General features: G+C 31.0%; 1 protein-coding gene across 8 annotated transcripts in view; it reads right to left on the bottom strand.

Annotated features, from left to right (window-relative positions):
• The window catches only part of LOC139485241 (rho GTPase-activating protein 7-like), a 139,126-nt gene that overhangs the window by 17,933 nt on the left and 99,768 nt on the right, over positions 1–21,425 (bottom strand). For all 8 annotated transcript variants that reach the window (XM_071269532.1, XM_071269533.1, XM_071269535.1 and 5 more), the window contains 2 exons: positions 3,728–3,799; positions 1,530–1,611 (listed from right to left, as the gene is read on the bottom strand). In XM_071269532.1, the coding sequence (XP_071125633.1) occupies positions 1,530–1,611; positions 3,728–3,799 (154 nt within the window). The remainder of the gene's footprint in view (positions 1–1,529; positions 1,612–3,727; positions 3,800–21,425) is intronic.

Genomic DNA, 21,425 nt, shown 5'->3' with positions numbered 1-21,425 from the left:
TTATTCATGAAATTTTTTAAAAATAAAAATTACTAAAAAACTTCATTATTTTGAACCTACCGTCAAATATGTGATGACAGCCATTTGTTAGGCGCCTAAATATGAACTTTAAAGTATTAATTTAATATCATTACATCTGATATAGCTATATCACCTAATTAAATATTCTGAATAATTTTCATTGTTAAAAGCAGTGGCGCTATTGGACAAAGTATTTGTAACTTTTTGATAGTATCTTACAGAAAACCCATCTCTGATATATTTAGAGCCTATGTTAACGTTTTACTGACAGATGATACTTGACTAAAGAGGTTTTTAAGTGGGGGGAAGATGTGGAATATGATGCCTCTACTTATAAATATCTTATGACACCATGTCATAAAAAAACTTCACTTATGTACACATTTTATATACTTTTTGACAACTAAAATTAAATATTAGCTGTCATTTAAAAGTAAGTGGTCAAACTTTGAAGGGCTATTTTTGATTAAAACCCCCTTATAAAGCCACAGGACATCACATGACTTGCAGAAATGTTCAGGTTTTATTTTTAACAATGTTACATTAGCCAATTAAAGATTAATTACCATGATATAGGGACAACAATGGACCTATGACAAGACCCATTATTAACATGATTAAACAGATTGGCAATTAATTTAACGCCACATCATATTATTTAAAATCAATGGTTTTAAGTGATAAATCTATCATGGTATCAGATATATAAAGCAGGGTGGGGACTACTTCATATAAATACACAAATACTATGGACTTGAATAACAGATCAAAACATTAGATATTAAACTCATCATAAATAATATACATGATATTAAAGGTGTTACCACAGATTTTGATCCTACCATGACCTTCATTTAATAACTTTAAAGTTTAAAAATATTGAAGTCATATAACTTGATGAACAAACTGTGCACAGCTTGTATGGGGGCTTATTTACAATTTTTTTCAGTCTGAAGTTTTTTTTCTCTTGGGAATTTTTCTCAAGTCTTTTGAACTTTATCATTAATAAATAAGCCATTTAATTCCCTAATTAGTTATCTTAAGACTATGGTCTGAACAGACAGGACTTGTATGCAGATAAGAATAAAAGGTTGATAAAAATACAGTGGAATTAAAAAGAACAAATTTCAAACTTAAAAAAAAAATTTAACACATTTTTTTGAAAAACCTAGGACTTGGTGATATGAGTATCTTTGATTTTAAACAACATAAGTACTCATCTGTTTTCAAGATATTGGAATTTCATATTCTTCCCAAACAACATCAATGAATTAAACAAAAATCTAAGTTTCTTCCAAATTTTTGTTTTCTGCTGAGTGTTTTCCTAACCCGCCCCAGTCCCCCTCCCCCTGATGCTAAACTCAATCCTAATCTACCAACTGTTTTCCTAACCCACCCCAGTCCCCCTCCCCCTGATGCTAAACTCAATCCTAATCTACCAACTGTTTTCCTAACCCGCCCCAGTCCCCCTCCCCCTGATGCTAAACTCAATCCTAATATCTACCAACCTGATCAGAGGTTGCATGGAGTCTCTGTCCAGAAAATCATGGTCTTTTTCCACTGAAATGATGTCAACTGGAAACTGACCATCTGAAGAATAAACACTGAACATGATATCACAACTCATTAATCAAACACAATATTAAGCCACACCACAAATACAATGTACAGGAATTCTGCACATATATTCACAATGACTGCATTTTGTGTGTATAAATTACACCCTTTTTAAAAGGTCCAATTTTTTGAAAAATTATGTCAAAATTTACACTTTTGTACGCAATATCATTTTTATGCTCTCATTATGCAGAATATTCCATCTGAAACATTTCTTTGCAACAATCCAACAATTCTAATGGAACAATTTCAAATTACAACTAATTTGAGAAATCAAGTTCCTGATTAATTTTCAAATGAAGCATTTCCGTTGAGTTCTGTAAACGCCAATGTAAACCATGCAAAAAAACATTTGATGTAAAATTAGAAGTTAGTTTGTGTAATCGGAGTCTGATAAAATTTGGCATGTGGTTTGGTGAGGTGAAATTCTATATGTTACGGATCATGTTTGTAATGACAGAGGGTAAGTGTAGAAATATCCATGGCAGATCTCCAACGATGCACCGACCTACTGGATAAAGGTATTAATTTCACAATTTAAGGTGGGTAAAAAACTTGTACCAATTTTTTAAACATCTTCAGTGGATATGAACTGAAGACGATTAATTGCTATTGAAATTTAATTTAAGAACAATTTTTTATAAATATGAGTAATAATCACTGGTCCATGAAGAGACTAAAACAGTGAATCTATTGGTCCCAGGTCCACATGGTGCTCAGGTGATGGTTTCTGATATACAGTCATTTGAAAAATATACAACTTTTGTAGGAATAATGATGTCTTATGATTGTTTTTAACTATACGTTGAGGAAAAAATAAATATCAAATACATTGAAAATAATGTCTTTCAGGCAAAAAATGTAGATACATATTGTGATTCATTTGCACTTTTTTTTTTAATGTACTGCACATGAAAAAGCCATCTGGCTACAAGATGCTGTGATAAAAGTAGACCTCAAAAAGCATCATTTAAAGTTTTTTTTTCTGAGAGTTTGATAGCAGTTTAGTATGAAGTATAGCCTATTAACCTATATATTGGTATCTCTACAACAAAAATAGACTTTTTTCTTATTCTCTTTTTTTACTCTCTTTATGCTAGATCAGGTCTGTCACAGCTGTTCTATTTGATTTTCTTTACAGTACTTGTCAGAACCACATTTTGTTGATGAATCGTAATTCTATTTTAACAAATAATGTCACTTCAAAGTCAGCTTGTTCTGCAATGACCTATAGACTTACAAAATCTAATGAAAATCGGTGAAAAGAGAAATAAACCAAGCTCAAAGATAACAAATTCAAAATCTGAATAAAACTTCAAAATTAAATCAAAAGCTCGACTTTTAAATGAAAAGCATCAAAACAAGTTAGGAATTTATCATAATGCAATTTCCTGTTTACGATAAAAGCTTTATTTGTTGGCTTTGCCTCTATTATTTTTATCTATGTAAAGACGAAACTAATCCACAGCATTTTAATTTTCTATATTGGTACGAAGTATTTGACGTTTGAAGGACCTAACCCTGGCTTAAGCGTGATTGACCTTTTCCTTATATAGAGTAATACTGCTATTTTAATGGACGGGTTTCTAAGATGATAGGTGGATATGTGATATGTATTATGCATTGTCATGTACTCGGGACAAACAGCTAAATTCAAATTCAAATTTTTACATTGCAATGAAGATAATTCTTTGTTCAAATAATATAATACTGCAATGTATCCTTATTTAAATAAAATTCTAATATCAATTTCTTAATATATTTTTCAATCATCTGATACTTTTAAATATTCATTTCACAATATCGAGACAATAATATGACATTTTTGGAGGAACCCCACCGTGGTAATAACATAAACACATAGATCGTGAGAGGAATGCTCTATCGGTCATTTCTCAAGAGAAATGCAAATCCATGTTAATATAAAAGAAACAAACATGGTTATTAAAGGCTTTACAACTTACAATTTCTGGGCCATGCTACCGAAAATCGGCCACAATTTAAACGTATTATCTTGTCATATGCGATGTTTAAATATGGGTCGTACTAGACTCCCACAAGGTCGGAACACAAGGTCGGATCAACTTACCATCATACATCTGAGCATACTGAGGGAATCCTGCTTCTTTTAACCATCTAGTAGCTTCTACTGCTTCCACTTCTGAAATGAGAAAAAAAATCATAAACATAAGTTAAATTAAAAAACAAAGGGTTAAAATATTGGATAAATAATTTTGTATATCTGGATCTGCAAACACTTAAAAAGACAACAGCAAAACAAATAAATATGAAAAAAATTCAAACCAAAGGCATGGTACAAGTATTGAATGTATATACATGTATTTGGCTCTGCAAACACTTTCGAAGACCACAGCATAATAATTGGGTTAGATATAAGAATAGACTTTTGATGACAGCTTGCAGAAGAAGACAAAGGGTGTTATAACCCACTATATTGATTCTATTGCGTAATAAATAACCTTATAAAGGACAGTAAATTTAGAGGGATTATAAAATCATGTGGTTCTAGTGTCATTAAAATCCCCACCAACTAACATCATCCTTTGAAGAATTCCTCTTATTGTGTAAGACCATAAACACTGCATATTTGTATAATTTCATTAACACCTTGTACCTGTATTAATAATTCCTTTGATGTCTACCTGTAGGACTTCAGTTCTTTAAAACAGGTATATCCTGATATATATCTATTTATCAAGGCCAAATTTAATTTTTTTTTATTAATTCAAGCAAATAATGTTTTAGGCTAAAAAAAAAAATGCAATAAACCAACAAACTATTCTATAAAGGAAACTGCTCTAGTGTGCTATTTGTACATTCATAAAATTCTATTTAATTGCTCACGTATTTATCAATGTTTAAATTCATACAGAAGAAGTTAACGTGATAAATATCTCGTGTTTTTTGTGCATCTTAACCAAACATGAACTTTAATAACTCTTTATAGCAAGTCTGTTCTTGAATGATTTGTTTCACTTCAATCTATGCATACTATACATATTTGTATTTTACTTGACGTGCTACACAGCAACAAGATTCATTCAGACACTTGCTCCAAATTTTAATCCACATGATAAATATAGCATCTCAATTTCTATTTCTGAAACTTTATACTATCATGGCAGGTATTATAATGTTTGTTAGTGCTGTACTTATAGAGTACTTGAAGTAAGATCTGTAAAGTCAACTATCAACGCCCAATACTATTGTCCAGTATCCCCCTACGGTATTGTCCAGTATCTTTGACCACTTACAAGTGTTGGCAAAAGAAGAAAATCACAAGTGAAAGCAAATAAATTAAACCCTCAGGAAACGAAAAAATAGCCAATGTAAAAATAATGCCCACTTTACCCTGATGAAGGAAAAGTCAACTTGAAAATAAATAAACAATGACTTATCAAAACTTCCTGTATCAAAATCTGAAATCGTGACCCGCTGGAGATTGGTTTTATGATAAGACCTGGATCTTCTAATAATCTCCTCCAGAAAAAATGACAAGATTATCAAATATAATTTTTAGTATCTCTCTTACTTCCTCCCGATAACATTTTAAAGTTTATGTCAAGGTCATTTCTTCTTCATTCAATTTATTTCTTCTGAAATATCAATGCTTTATGCTAATAAAATGAAGAACAAGGAAAGAAATTATGCAGTAGTATCAAATTCAACAAAACTGTATAATTTTTGCCTATATTCTATACCCGATAATCTGATCTTTTTCTTCAACATTTCTGTAGTTTAAATAAATTGAGTTTTCCTCTTGTCTTATTTTTTAAAAACTTTAGCTCTGAAAATTCCTATCATCATTGTCCAACAAGAAAAGCATATCAAGTAATGCCAACATTGATTAAACTCCCTATTTTTTTGCACCAACAAATAATGTATTTTATAAAGTTCAAACTATCATACAAATACTTTTATAAGTTGCTTTTCTAATAATTAAGATATTTGATTAAAAAAGAAAACTGAAAACATTTTTATCAAATATTTGACTCAGATAGGAGGGGAATGACTTTGTTTATATGACTGAATTATTGAAACATACATAGATTTTACCATTATATGATCACTTTCAATTACATCTTGATCAAAACCTTGGCATTACTTTACAACCTCAACAAGACTATGTAAGGAATATTCTGAATAATTTTATCAAAAGTGAGATAAAACTTGTTGATTCAAGCCTCTCATAAATACATTTATATGTTAGATTATGACGGGATATCATAAGAAATGTAAACCCAATACGTCTATGATACGGTATAAATATCAGTTTGATACAGTAACAATATAATGCAGGATGACCGATTTGTTATATGTGATATTTATATTAGAAATAGAGGAATGAATTTCTTGGTCCAAATTTTTCGGGTATTATCTTTATTGAAATATAATCATATAGACAATCTATTTCCAACGTACTTGCACACGAAAAGATTATTTTGATAGGTTTTCAAGTTTTCAATGTTCAATTTTGGTAAGTGAAAAAATCTTCAAATAATCTTTAAAGAATTATAGTACTTCCACAAACTTTTAAAAAATATTAGAAATTAGAAATAAAAAGTCCAAAGTCCACTAGAGATCACAGGTATAAACTACAGTTCCAATGTTTTAGTCTAAGACTATGGTGACATTTTGTTTGTTGCTTGTCAAAAAAGAAAAATTTGAAATATTTACCAATTTTTGTCAATGATCACATGGCTACTTGAACATGTCACTTTTTTACTAAACTATGTGGATGGGAAAAAAGAATTTTTAAATTACCTTTTTGTTTGTATTTTTTACATCCAATAAAACACATAGAGGACTTAATGCTGCATAAATCTGGTAAAGACATCTTCCTCTGACAGTCATTAGAATGCTTTAATTCAGGATCATACAGACACTTAGACAGAAGTTTCAACGCTGACAAACTAGACATGTCAAGATATTTGTACTGTGTCCCAAACTACAAATGTTTTGCCGTCGAAAGTCATGTTCAACATATGAACCCTCTTAATCAAATATGCTGTTCTTTTTATAAAACACTCAAATTTCTGATCATTGACCATTCAGAAACTTGTCTTGATATATCTTTTGACTTTTTCACCTGTACAAAGAGCCCTTAATCACGTCAGAAGTGAAACCTTAGAAAAATGTTGTTTTTTCAACATTAACACACAGTCAGCAAAATATTGTTTGTTATCTGAGCAGAAAGTGTCACCATGTTATGTTGAGCAGGAGATTGTATGTTAATATAAGATTTCACATCCAATCAACTTTTTTCTTCCAATTTTATATTGATGATTATATAGAGATAAATGTTTTAGAATTTTCAGCAGGTTTACAGTTGTCTCAGGAAATTACTATTCCTTTGTCGCACTACAATCTAAACCTTAGCGGTAATATTTCAATCAGGAAAATGTCTTTCCTTTGTTTAAATTCATAAAAAATATGAATAATTACAAAACCAGCACACTACTCTATAATTAATATCCGGAAACACTCCCTTTGTTATGTCACCTGAATTGTTATAAAATAGCGTAAACACAATCCAACAGCTGTCCAAGAAAACAGGTTCTAGCCATTTTTATGTAAATCATTTTGTACTTCTTTCTAAGCACAAATAGTTTTCAAGTACAGAGAAATATATCCAAGTAAATGTTAGAAAACTTAACATCGTAGGCTTCCATAAAAGCCTGTGTCGACGGTCCTTGGAATATATATTAACTGGTTTAATCAGATCCCCTGTTATCTTTCAAACTATTCAATATGGTCAAACCCTTTACCTGGCTTTATACAGGGATAAATAAATGTTACCAACATTTCTATTTGTCTACAAACATTGGAGTACAATATCTCTTGTTTGTTTTACGAAACTGGACTCATGTCATAATATGAACTTTATAAAATTCTAAAACAAACTTCTCTCTTTAATTACAATCTCCTGATTGAGCCTACATCTCAAAAATCATATACAAATACTCAAATACCTGGAACTTATATATAAATATGTTTCCCACAAGATCTGAGAAGCAATGTTGGGAAACAAGTTTGATATTCAGAGTCCCAATAAACCAACCTTTTGTCTCTTCATAAATTATAAATCAGGGTTATAGTACAAATTACAATTTAGCAATTAACATTTTAACCTTCCTTTGCAATGACAATAGACATTAGTTTTTGTCAACAATTATATAGGTGCTCTGGAAATTAATAAAAATTCTCAAACACCAATTTCAAAATGAAAATTGTAGAAGTTAAAAACACTCAACTTATATTAAAGTACTAGATGAATAATTCAAATATAGAACAATTGAAAATAGGTGAGAACATTAATAAAATGTCATGGCTTTAATTTGCATACATTTTCTTTTTTTTTTCTTTTGTTCCATTCATGATAAACATGTTTGTATGAATTAAACTTGAAAGGACAAGCAGTACAATGACACACTCGTCCTCCAAACTTACAACTTTTAAAATCAACTATGTGCACCTAATTCTACAGGGAATATACTTTAGGGGAAGGGGTTAGAGGTCTCTTTAACTCAGCTACAACAGATAAAACTACAAGATTTTTTAAACAACCTTGGCTACCAATTTAGTTTGGTGCAAGCAAAAAAAGTAGTGGATGAAAACAGATATAGGATCGAATCACAGGTCAACAGCTGACTTTCATTCTGTGAAAATGGTCAAAAGTTATGCAAAGTTACATAATCTTACAAATATAAGAAATTCAATTATTATTCTTACTGCTCATGGTTTTAAAGAAAGTTATCTTGTATAAGCTTCCTGTAAAAGTCATTATATGTATATAAAAGAAAAAGGAATACCGGTATTGATTATTGAAATAGTTTTCTGTGTCGGCTAATTCCCTGAACAAGTATCGCCACATGTATTTCTGTCCACAATCCAATGCCTGTGTACTTTATCAAAATTAAAATTTTCACCTTCACATTTAAGTCCTATATTTATTATACTATTCTTATTATGGACGAATATTACATGTAAACGTGTGCCAAGCAGTGTACGGGGAAACCTAGTATCTAGGCATCACTTGAATGTGTATTGGAATGACAATTGAGTCACCATTAGATTGATAAGTATTGATTTGTAGTTCTCTTTCTCAATTATTGTATACATGTAATCCCTCGAACAATCTACTTAATCAAGGTCCTTAGTGATAGTAGTCCAGATTGATGGTACACAAATATGTCATAGTATTGGTCTAAATGTACTAAGAGTAATCTCCCCTTTAAATTGTTTCATTTAAATAACTTGTAAACTTTGTATTTCTTAAGACAGAAATCATTATCTATCTACAAAACTTAAATTAATGGTTAAGTAAAAATACATTAGTTTCCAAATTTTATTACTTTTAAAGTTTTAAAAGGTATCTTTTACTATAAGGTTTACATTATGTTTATGAATTATGAGCAAAACCCTAAAATATGGAAAAAAAATACATAGTTTAAAAGTTTTATTTAATAATAATAAATCATGTCACTTGGAAATGGTCAAGCATAATGACGTCAAATATTTTGATTTATTTGTCCAGGCCACTATTTATAAAACTTGACTATATCTCAGTCCAAATATAGCCTATCTGTGCAAACTGGACTAAAATTCATATTTAATTTGTTTCAGTCAAATATCTGGCTATTTGATGTAGCCATAATAAAAGATTTGTTGATATTTCATGTGGTATTTTTAACACCCGCGACAGGAAGGTATTTAGCCAGACCATATAGACACAAACCATTGCCCAGTTTCCTTTATTCATAACTACTACATGTAATCGAGATGTGAGAGTTTTGTTAAGCCTGTGTAAATGGACAAATCAAATAATGTCCACTTTTTAAGTGGTCAGTTTAAAACTCCTACAACAATGATTGAATTATCATTGTGAATTTTTCTTGTGGCTTGTTAAATGTTTAGCATTCTTGTAGATGGAGAAGAACAATACTTTTATACACAATGCACTATGACACATTGGTATCAACTATGTACTTTTTTACAAGGTACTATGTAAAATTTTAAGGGTCGTTTATCAAAACTGTAGTTACATATAAATATGTATAACATTTTTGGAGCTGCTGTGACTTGCAAATTTATTCTTCCTTATCCCACATATTTTGTCACTTTTTACAAAACCATGAATCTTTTTGTGTGTGACTTTCATTCTAATACTGTTCTCAAAATTTAACTAAGTAACTTTACATCATGACAAAATGGTCTGCCTGAACTTATAACTTGGAAATTAAAATGCTCTAGATAAACTTTTAGGTAAATGTGTTTTTATTGTGTCAAAGTCATATTTCATTGTCATATGTTGTTCTTCACTGAGAGGTTTTTATTTTAAAAGTATCATGTTTCTTTGATATACATGAAATATGAGTTATGATGGATAGTGAAGGGGGAGAGGAGGGCATGTTTTATGTCAGGCAATCTAGCCCAAAAAGGGATTTGTTTATACATGTCTGTGTGATTATTATGATACTATCTACAATTAGTTTTGTTGTTGCTGGTGCAGTGGGTTGTGTGCTGGATTGGTTGTTGTTTCTGGTGTAATTGGTTGTATGAGTCAGTTGTTGTTGTTGGTGTAGTTAGGGTGTGTAAAAGATATTGTTCTTGCTGGTGTAGTTGGATGAACATGAGCTGGTTGTTGTGGTTGGTGTTGTGTCTTGAAGTTGGGAGCATATGAGTTAGTTGGTGTGGTTGATAATTGTTGTGTTGTTGAACGTTAATTATGTTGGTTGTTGTGGTTGTTGTTGTGTCAGCATATGAGTTAGTTGGTGTGGTTGATGTTTGTTGTTTTGTTGGACGTTAATTATGTTGGTTGTTGTTGTTTTAAGTTTAGTTGGATGCATATGTGTTGTTTGTTTGTTGATGCTGTTTATTGGCGTTTCTATACTGTAGTTGTTGTATGACTGAGTTGGTTGTTGTTGTTGCTGTTTATTGGTGTTTCTATTGTAGTTGTTGTATGACTGAGTTGGTTGTTGTTGTTGCTGTTTATTGGCGTTTCTAGTGTAGTTGTTGTATGACTGAGTTGGTTGTTGTTGTTGCTGTTTATTGGCGTTTCTAGTGCAGTTATTGTATGACTGAGTTGGTTGTTGTTGTCAGTGTTATCTGTTGATGTTGATGTTTTAGTAAGATGTGTATAAGTCACTGTGAGTTGTTTGTTATAACTGGTGAAGTTGGTTGTTATGGTGGCTGAAGATGGTTGTGTATGAGTTGGTTGTTATAACTGGTGAAGTTGGTTGTTATGGTAGCTGAAGATGGTTGTGTATGAGTTGGTTGTTATAACTGGTGAAGTTGTTTGTTATAGTGGCTGAAGATGGTTGTGTATGAGTTGGTTGTTATAACTGGTGAAGTTGGTTGTTATGGTGGCTGAAGATGGTTGTGTATGAGTTGGTTGTTATGGTGGCTGAAGATGGTTGTGTATGAGTTGGTTGTTATAACTGGTGAAGTTGGTTGTTATGGTGGCTGAAGATGGTTTTGTATGAGTTGGTTGTTATAACTGGTGAAGTTGGTTGTTATGGTGGCTGAAGATGGTTTTGTATGAGTTGGTTGTTATGACTGGTGAAGTTGGTTGTGTGTGAGTTGGTTGTTATGGCTGCTGTTTAAAGTGAATGTGTATGAGTTGGTTATTATAGTTGGTGAAATTGGTTGTGTATGAGTTGATTGTTGTGGCTGATATAGCCAAACAGAAAATAATCCATTTACATATATATCATATTAAATAATAAAACTTGCAAGATTCTTTCATTAATTCCTAAATTCTGCATCTTTCCCTGACTTAATTTCTGCTTTGTAAATGGGGACAGTTACCCTTGGCATTCTATTTAAGGTCTGAAACTATTTTAAGTATTTATGACCATCTACTTCAAAAGACTACTGAAAATAAAATTCTTGATAAAAAGTAAATTTATTGTCACATAGCGCTATAATTGTCCACTTATTCAAACAAAAGCTAGGCCAAGGATTCAATAAAAAACAGTTTTATCAAAACTGTCCACTATATATATTTAATAAGCATTTTACACCAAGTAGTGACCAGCACATAAAAATGTCAAACATCTTTGAAGAGGGTTTATTTTACATATGATGTATGGCATTACACCTAGTCTTGTTATTTTTCACCCTATTTAAAAGATGTCAGAAATTTAAATAGGACATTAAAGACATTTCTCAAGTGTAAAATTGATGTCCATAATTCATTCAAATTTTGTGATTTTGGACAGATAAGTTCTCACATATTTATCATAATTTTGAAATCTGATTTTATCTCGTTGACAAAAGTATATTTTACTTAACAATCATGATGAATAGGTTTTTGTTGGATTTGACAGAAAAATCTCTGAGGCCAAAGTTGAAATTCATTTATAAATAATGTAGAACTGTCAAAATTGTAATAATTTGAATAAATACAAAGCAAGCTAAAACAAATTAAAAGTTATAAGACAATAACACATTTCAAACAGTCTACTACAAGTTCCAAATTTACCAGTAAAGACCAACCAATAAACCAATTTTTCCTATCTTACTGATACAGAGTTCAGGTGATTATGAAAAAAAGTATCTTACATATCGTTTGCACCTGCTGCTCAGGTGATTCCTATGATAACCTATGGATACCCTTGAAGATAAAAGTTATCTTTCTTATTTATTCAAATAGTAGAAATTCTTTCTACAACTGTACAAATAAATTTTCTTTTAAAAGAGCTTTCTTGAGAGACAAAACAACCAAAAAGACAACCAACACATTTTTCTTCTAGTGAGAAAACATTCAACTTTTCACCTCAAAATCACAGATCACTTTCATCCACATTCTGATCTCATTAAGGATGTGAGGGAATGCATCATCATGTATGACTTTCTACCACCCCTTACATGTGGACATTTTAACTTCTATCTGACCATAAAGTAAAGTGTAATACCTGTTAATATTCCCTTTGATCTTACAGGTTAGCTAATTTGTACCTGTACAGGAAGTCAAAGATACTGGATGACACAAAAAGGTATCATACAGGATTTTTACATAATCTACATCTGATATCATACTTTACATGCATAATTTATCATTGTGATACTCAGTTTTGCATAAATTTGTAATTTTGGTTTAAAATTTTCAAACATAACTAATCACTGGTAAAATATCCAATGACCACTAATTATAAGGTTGTCTTATTTTTTAAAGGTCATTTTATGTCCTGCCCAGGTCAACATGCCATGTAAAACTCTGTAATTTATAGCCCAAATGTAGTAATTTTATGTAACACATGTTCAAAATAGTGTGGGAATTCCCTAAATATGCCCTGGAAATAAATGTACAAGCATAAATCTTTAAAAAAATAATATCTTCAAATCCATGCACCTGCGTACATCTTAATAGTTATTTGTTTAATTTAAAAAAAAAAAAGAAAAAAAGAATACGGAAATTTTCATTCTTATGTCCTACCATATTAAATATATTATTATCATCTCAGCAGGAACCTTTCCTGTTTAACAAAGATCCCTGAATGAATCCTATTCCCCACAAAGGTTTCACATCCTTTTGATCTATTATTTACCCATCTACTAGGTGTGACCTGGATTGATTTTTGAAGTACATGTATCAATTACGTGTGATAAACAAGTGTTAGTTAGGTATCTGGTACTGACAAAGACAATACGCATTCTAAGAGGAGGACTTATTCCAGCTCTTGTCACTCCATCAAATCCTACCCTAGAAAGATATATTTGTTTTCAGCATTACTCAGATGAGCAATAACAATGACTAATGGCTTGTACTGATTCAAGGACAAAATTGACTAAAACAAAAGATCCCTCTCTTCAAGGTAAACACTTACCATTCTTAATGTAAATATCTTCATAATAACTACATAAGTGTATGTTTCTATCCCTCTTCCTTAGAGAGCCCTCTCCACAACAAGTCCACTGCCACTTCAGTACATGTTTCTGAACAATCGAAGTCACAAAACTTAACATTGTCTAACTTTTTCTAGTTAAAAAATTCCCATTGTACACACTGATAATCCAAAGTCTTAAAGTCTAGTGTATTTTGAAATGAAATTGAAATAATAAAGCACAGTTCAACAAACAAGCGGAGATATCAGAAATCCAGGAAACAAACCAAGCCTTTGTAAGGTTAATAAAGTAAAACACATTAAATCTAAGCCAAATAACACACAACTATGTGAAGAGTCTGAAATCTTCATTTAATCCATCAGATGGTAAATTTTATTAGTCTGATCCTCTTAAAATTCCGTGGAATGTCCACGAACTTTTGTTTAAATCTCCAATCTGAAGCACATTATATACAACTGGTTTGAAGGGTGGTTCTCCACAATAAACAATGATTTATCAGTACCAAGACTTACACTTCATCAACTGCCAAAATTAAATGAAGCACACATTTTTGATAGTCAATTAAGTCTCTATTCTTCTTGACCAAACTTCTGGTAAACAAGAACCACATCTATCTGACCAATTATATCTGATATGCACTAAGGCATGTAAACCATAGCACACCTGACCAAATGTAAAAATTATGACAGGTATGCATTTACACCTGGTTATTTCTGTCCAGGTGAATGCTGGACAATTAGATAATGACCAACTGTAGCCAATGAACAAGGTAACAAAATCTCCTACAGGGCAGTTATTATAATTCATTTTTATTAATAATTAAGTCAATTATAACAATTAAGGTGGCTCCCAGATATTAAAATGAAATAAAATGCCACAAGGTATCAGGTTAATAAAATGATAATCCATGTTGTATCTTGTTTTAACAATCTAATCTGATAAAGGGGAAGGGCCTCTATATTGCTGATCTGTCCATTTCTTATTGAACTATCAATTAATTAATCATTTATTAGAAAGTTGTAAAGATAAAAGGTATGGTCAGTGATTGTTTCAGGATGGTCAGTAGGTAGAAAGATAAGTATTATCATCTCAAGGTAAAAGATAACATTTCATTATAAAGGCTATCAGGGACCTTGTACTGGATCAGATCAAAGGTTTGAAAGTAAAAGTTAGTGGAAAGTTAGTAGACTTAATATCCTGTTTTAAAATGTCCATAACTGTACTAAATAACTTGACCAATTAAATAATACACCCAAAGGAGTTTTTACTAGGTTCCAGACATATAATAGGTCTCTGATTCCATAGACTATCAGCTATGATCAGACAGAATATAAATATAAAAAAGAATATGCGGTATGATTGCCAATGAGACAACTCTCTACAAGAGACCAAAATGACACAGAAATTAACAACTGTAGGTCACCGTACGTCCTTCAACAATGAGCAAAGCCCATACTGCCTAAACCATGTTAACAGGGTATGCAAGTCAAGTTATGTAAGGGATACCAGCATGGAAGACAACATTAAAAGAGTAAGTAATGGCTTTATGCTAAAGCACCTGCTTGAATGAACAATAATAAATGAGCAATAGTGTTCAAGCACATGTTTGGATAAATGAGCAATAGACTTATTAGTATTAAAGCACCTGTTTTAATAAATGAGCAATATTAATGTTCAAACACCTTTTGGGATAAATGAGCAGAAGTATTCAAGCACCTGTTTAAATGAAAGACCACCCAAAATCACATAAGAAAATGATATACCACTAAATATCAGTACTTATTGATGTAGGAAAATGTGACCATCCAACACGTCCAGTATCTGATTTATTTTTGGGGGTTTTAATGCAATGAACTTTTTTGTCTCCTTTTAACTTGTCAACAATTTTCAGGGGCGAATCCAGCCATTTTAAAAACGGGGGATTCCAAACCCAGGACAAAGGGGGGTTCCAACTATATGTCCCCATTCAAATACATTAATCGTCCAAAAAAAAAGGGGGGGTTCCAACCCCCGGAACCCTCCCCTTGGATCCACCACAAATTTTGCAAGGCATTTCACACAAATTGGTGTACAATCACCTGGAAATAAGTAAAATTTCATTTGATAGGAATAACAGGCCTACAGTGTAAAGTATGTTATACTGAAGGGTGCTTTGTACGGCAAAGGGTGCATTGTACGGCATTAAATAATACAGGGCAGTTAGTGCTTTTTAAAGGTTAAATCTAGTCCAATATCTCTTAGATTGTGTAATATTGTTTGCTTATGAGCAAATTAGAAGTCTAATTCTAAATCATTTTTCAATTTTAAAGAAATGATTCCAATTTTATTACCATCTCATGATGAAAATAAGTTTACATTTCAAGTCAAATTAATTTCAATGTTCAAATAAACCTTTGAAATAAAAATGAAAATTCTACTTTAGGATTAAATTTACGGTTGATTAATTCACTGAAAGGTCAGTAGTTAATGTATGATTTAACTGGTAATCAATCAAACACTTCTGATAAAGAGGCATTATGGGATAAGTGTGAAGGATTCTGGGTAACATTGCATAATTTAGATTACTAGGAAGTTTGGTCAAGATGTCCAATTACCTAGAACATCTGTCCAGTCTTTTGCTCTCTCTCAGTAAAATTAATCAGTAAAATCAACATAATTAATGGTCAATGAACATAACATTTTTACCAAAAAAGTTCGACTACTTTTCTTCCAAATCAGGAGTCTGATTTCAGAAACAATATTAGGTTAGGAGATTGTGACATCAATTTTTAGCTACATTCTTTTACAATTCTTCCACTTTAACCTGAAATGTATAATTCATAACAAGACAACAACGTAAAACACCAAGAAGATAATACTTTAATGGGCACCCCTGTAATAACCTCTTGATGTATATTTGATAGACAATTCATTCCTTCAATGAACAGGTGTACAAAACTTTGGTTCTGTACTTCTTTTCAAATAAAAAAGAATGATGATGCAAATAAGTTATTTTGTTTAATATTTGAAATAAAACTGTCAAGACTTCAAACTTGAGGTGCCAACTGCTTTTTTTTGTTTTTTCCATGTAATTATTTTCACAGGTAAGACTATTTATCAAATCTTGTACAGTCTGAAAACCATGTAAAATCCTTCTCTGACCAGTGAACCTTAAAACCAACATGTAATTAACTCTTCTTTCCTATCACATCTATCTAGAGGGTTAAACACCAGAATTAATTCAGAATTAATCTTTATTTACTTACTGCCATTCATCTATCAAAATATCTTTTTTTATGAAAATTTCATTCATTTTTGTTTAAACCACAAAAGTTTGATTGGTGATTTGTCGATTGAAGTAAAATTTAACTGCTTTTAATCCTTAAAATATTCAAGTCATAAAGATTTTCTCACAGATGTGTGAATTTCAAAAGAAGACAATATAAATGGGAAGAATAAGAATTTTCAGGTGTAAGTATTAAGTCGTTAAAAGTTAATTTTCGCTCTGTGTGGGGGATTAGGGTTAATCATGTGGTCAAATTTGTTTTGATGAGATTTTCTACTGAAGTAACTTTCAATTAGCCTCAATTAAATAGGGATGAGTAAACAAACAACAATAATAGGGACAGGTAGACAATCAACACTAATATGGACAGGTAGACAAATAAGACAGAACTTAAGAACTTTGACATACTAGTACATCTATCCTAGGACTTGATTGCTGGCTTGTAATGCCTCAAACTGATCTAACCTTAACTTTTTTTAATAATTGTAGAAAAAGAGGAAGTGTGTAGCCTGCCCTTTCAAAATAAACTAAGCAGAAATGGCATATAGACCATGTTTTGGTATAAGGTATAAGCCCCAAAATAATTTCAGATGAAAAATTAGATAGAAGATGCTCAGCTGTCATGTTTGTTGAAGTTTCTATGTAAGTTTGGTTGTATTTCATCAAAGAGATGAAGATTCTCAAAGTGTGACACGAAGTAAGATGTAACAGAAGTCATCCTGGAATAAGTGTTGACATGAGGCTGGACGCTGTAGGGTTACATTACACTTTCCTATCTATAGTCAGATAGTTAGAAGTACAGGAAATCCTCTGTTTCAGGAAAAACAATCACACTTAAATACTTGTGTGATGATCGTAGACTCTTTTCACTTGTGGATTCCGGTTCAATACATGAACTTGAAGCACTTTACTTAGTCATAACTTTACAAGAAAACAAAATTTCCATTATTTTTTACATAATGAAAATAATAATCATTATAGAAATTTGATTAAACTTGATGCATGACAAATACTTGAACAAAGTCCATTGACGTAAAATGCATAAAAAATGCATATCACACAGTACGTTTTTTGTAGTAATTGTACATTTGTTGAATTTTGTTTTTAGACATTAATATTGAGATTTTATCCAGCTTATGATTTACCCTACAGTTACATCAAAAGTCTAATATATACAAACTATGGTTTGACATTTAAACCAACCATTTTACTGTAATTTCCACATTCCAGGGAGTAAATAGCGCCATTATTTACAATAAAGTATGTAAAATGTCACTGTAATATTTAGGTATTTATCATCTGTGATGAAAAGTTTTTTTTTTACCATGAATATAATTCATTATAAAAGTACCCTAAATACAGGACACTTAAATTGTTGTTTATAAGTAAAGTGCTGGAGGTTTCAAGAATCAGCAGCAAGCTTGCTGAAGCAGATTTTAGAAATTATAGATCACATAAAAAAAGGGAAATGTGGTATGATTGCCAATGATACAACTCCCCATCCAAGTTACAATTTGTAAAAGTAAACCACTATAGGTCAAAGTACTGTCTTCAACATGGAGCCTTGGCTCACACTGAAACAGAGTTCAATATATGATAGATTGCCAATGACATAACTCTCCACAACAAACCAAATGACAAAGACATTAACAACTAGATATACTGTCAACATATGGCCTTCAACAATGAGCAAGGCCCATAACGCATATTTTTTACTTATATACTAATTATATATATATTATATATTACATAAGATATATATAAGGACACTTTGAGAAGTTACAATTTCTATGAAATGATCTGACATGTATTTTCAGGAAAATTGTTCGGCAAATATAATTCTCAAGGAAGTTTATGAATTATCAAAAATACAGAATAAAAAATCTCTTGTTCACTTCTACTTCATTTACCTCACAATTTAGATTTAACCTTGAATATTCACCGATATATGTTTTTTATGAATTTCAATTAGCATTAAAACAGTATAATCTTAGAAACATGACATGATAATTGTCATGTTCTATATATGTAAAAAACATTCAGGTCATGCCATTTTGTACTATTTTTGGTGAAAACATACTACTAAGACGGAATATACGTTGTTTGTGGACTAACAACTTGTTAGCATAAGCAGCTCATGTCCACTGGAGCAGTAAATTTGAATCAGATTCTCGACTTGACAAGAGTCTATCAAAATGTGACACTATACCTTATGAATAGAGAACTATTTGAAATTCATATGATATATGATTTCAATTTAAAAACAAACCAGTCAGGCATATAAGTATGAAAAAGACTCATCTTTTATTCTCCTTGAAAAAGGTTATAAATTCTATACAGTTTAATATACACTATAGTAATAAGAGAATATTATATGTGGTATAATATAGGGGTGCGTAAATGAATGAAATTTTCAATTTGGTTCATTTTTATGGTGTAAACTCTGATTATTTAAACATAAGTTTCTGTGAAATTTAGGAACCTAATTATGTTAAATAATTCTTTTTAGCAAATTTGCTAGCAATAATCTATACTTCAATATGACAATTTAACTTCTGCGGTTGCAATGAGCCATCTATGCAAAAAATCTGTAAAATACATGTTGTACAGAAAGTTCATGTAACGACTGGTAAATTGAAATATTTGCAACAAATAGAAGCTAATTTAATTAATATCGTCCATATTTTTGTATTGATCAAACTATTAGAGTAACATCCTCATCATTTCTGTGTATAAACATTATAATCAATTTCCCTATGAAATAAACAACCTGCTATAAACTCACCACAGAGGTTCTCCAAAGCTAACTCAATAGCAGAATGTATATCCATCATTAAAACAAAATTCTCAAACTGTATAAAATTTTAAAATCCATTTTTCATATTTTTCTTAAATCCATATAGTGAAAGTTTGGATGGAAATGAAACCAGATTCCTGTTACTGTGAAACACATTACTGAGAGATCATGTTACACTATAAAGATGACCTAGTACACAAGTCATGTGACAAGGAGGAAAATTAACTTTGTTGTGTAAATTACTGATGTTTTAACACCTGGTCTCTAAAATGTCCATATATTATCTCAACATGTCCATTTCTGGTCACTTCACACTGACTTGATTCCATTAATTATGACATACAGGAAAGTAACTCTTCATTTTTGTCATTTTCCCCTCCTACATAAGTAAACTTGATCAAATTTTCTGTTCTGCCCTGATAATTTTATATCAATTTATAAACTGTTACAATCAACTATTCAGGGACACTCTATAATTTTCAGCTTTTACAAAGGAGTTGATTTGATAATAACAATATGATAATTTGATAACCTAAGGTTAAGTTATGCTTGTAATTTTGACTTTTTATCTATCTGGAACTGTATATCATGACACTAGTACATGTACATGTATTAATCGATGTAGTCAAACCTCTTTAATAATAATAATAAATGTAACGAAAGCAGCAATACTTCCTCTAACAGCAGTCAACATTAAAAAAATGACCAATGAGTCTGAAAAGAGTGACATGTCAACTAGAAAGCAACTCTATGATAACTCTGTCCCAATACCCAAAACAAGAAATCTAAGGACCAATGGACAGACATAAACCAGTATGTCTCCCCCTTTTGGAACAGTGATGTAAATAATCCTAAACATAATTCTTACTTATTTCACAAAAGATTGTAACATCTTAATACCTAAATATTTTCGGATAAGTTTATAAATATCTATTTAGCCTGACTTTTCACCTTCACCTATTTGTAACTGTCACTAAAGCTTTATAAATCTAAATCTCAAATCAGATATATTTCCTTAAAATATAAGCCTGTCTTTGTCTTCCTTTAGTGCAAACCTACAATTTAAGTGATGCAATACTATTAAACAGTATGTTTGTCCCTTACAGCTAAAGACCCAATACAGGTTTAATTGTTCAGGAGACAAGCATAAACCCCATAATTACCTATTTAAAAGCATAAAATAGATATAATGCTATGATTTATCTAACTAGACTACCCCTGCTTAAGGAATTATACAAAGGGATGGTTTACTAACTTTTTTACCTGAGAGACTGTGGTCAAAAGATTAGTGAACAGATTAATCTCCATTTGAGTAAAATATCATAGGACGCTTGTATAAAAGTATGATCAATTTTTATAACATGCTTTACTTTACATTAATAAATCTCTTTACCTTTAAAGGTACCAATGACTTTTTACTACTGATGCAAAGGCAATTCAGAGCAATCATTAATTCATACATGTCCATGAATTTTTTTTGTTAAGGCAGTAGCTTTTTCTAAATTTCGTAATAATTCTCTTATAATTATGTTTAAACAGGTTTTTATCTACTGTGAAATCCACCCACAACATCAAATTAAGACAGGTTAAATCTCATACACCCATTTGTGGTTATAACAACTACCTTTTTTGTGGTAAAGTAACTTAAAAGAAATGAGTGAAGAAGGTATTTCCAAACTATACAGGCTTCATTGATTGTTATGACATGCCTTACTCATCTTATGACCTCGGGTAGCTTATAATGAAAGGAAGACTAATGGATGATAAGGGATATTTCAAATTGCTCATACTTTTTTTTCTATGTTATAACATTGATTTCATAATTAATCTTTGACTGAATGGCCATGGCAACCA

The sequence above is a fragment of the Mytilus edulis genome, chromosome 8 (genome assembly GCF_963676685.1).
Source record: "Mytilus edulis chromosome 8, xbMytEdul2.2, whole genome shotgun sequence".
NCBI lineage: Eukaryota > Metazoa > Mollusca > Bivalvia > Mytilida > Mytilidae > Mytilus > Mytilus edulis.
The sequence above is the reverse complement of the archived record's forward strand: the minus strand, read 5'-3'. Positions and strand labels throughout refer to the sequence as shown.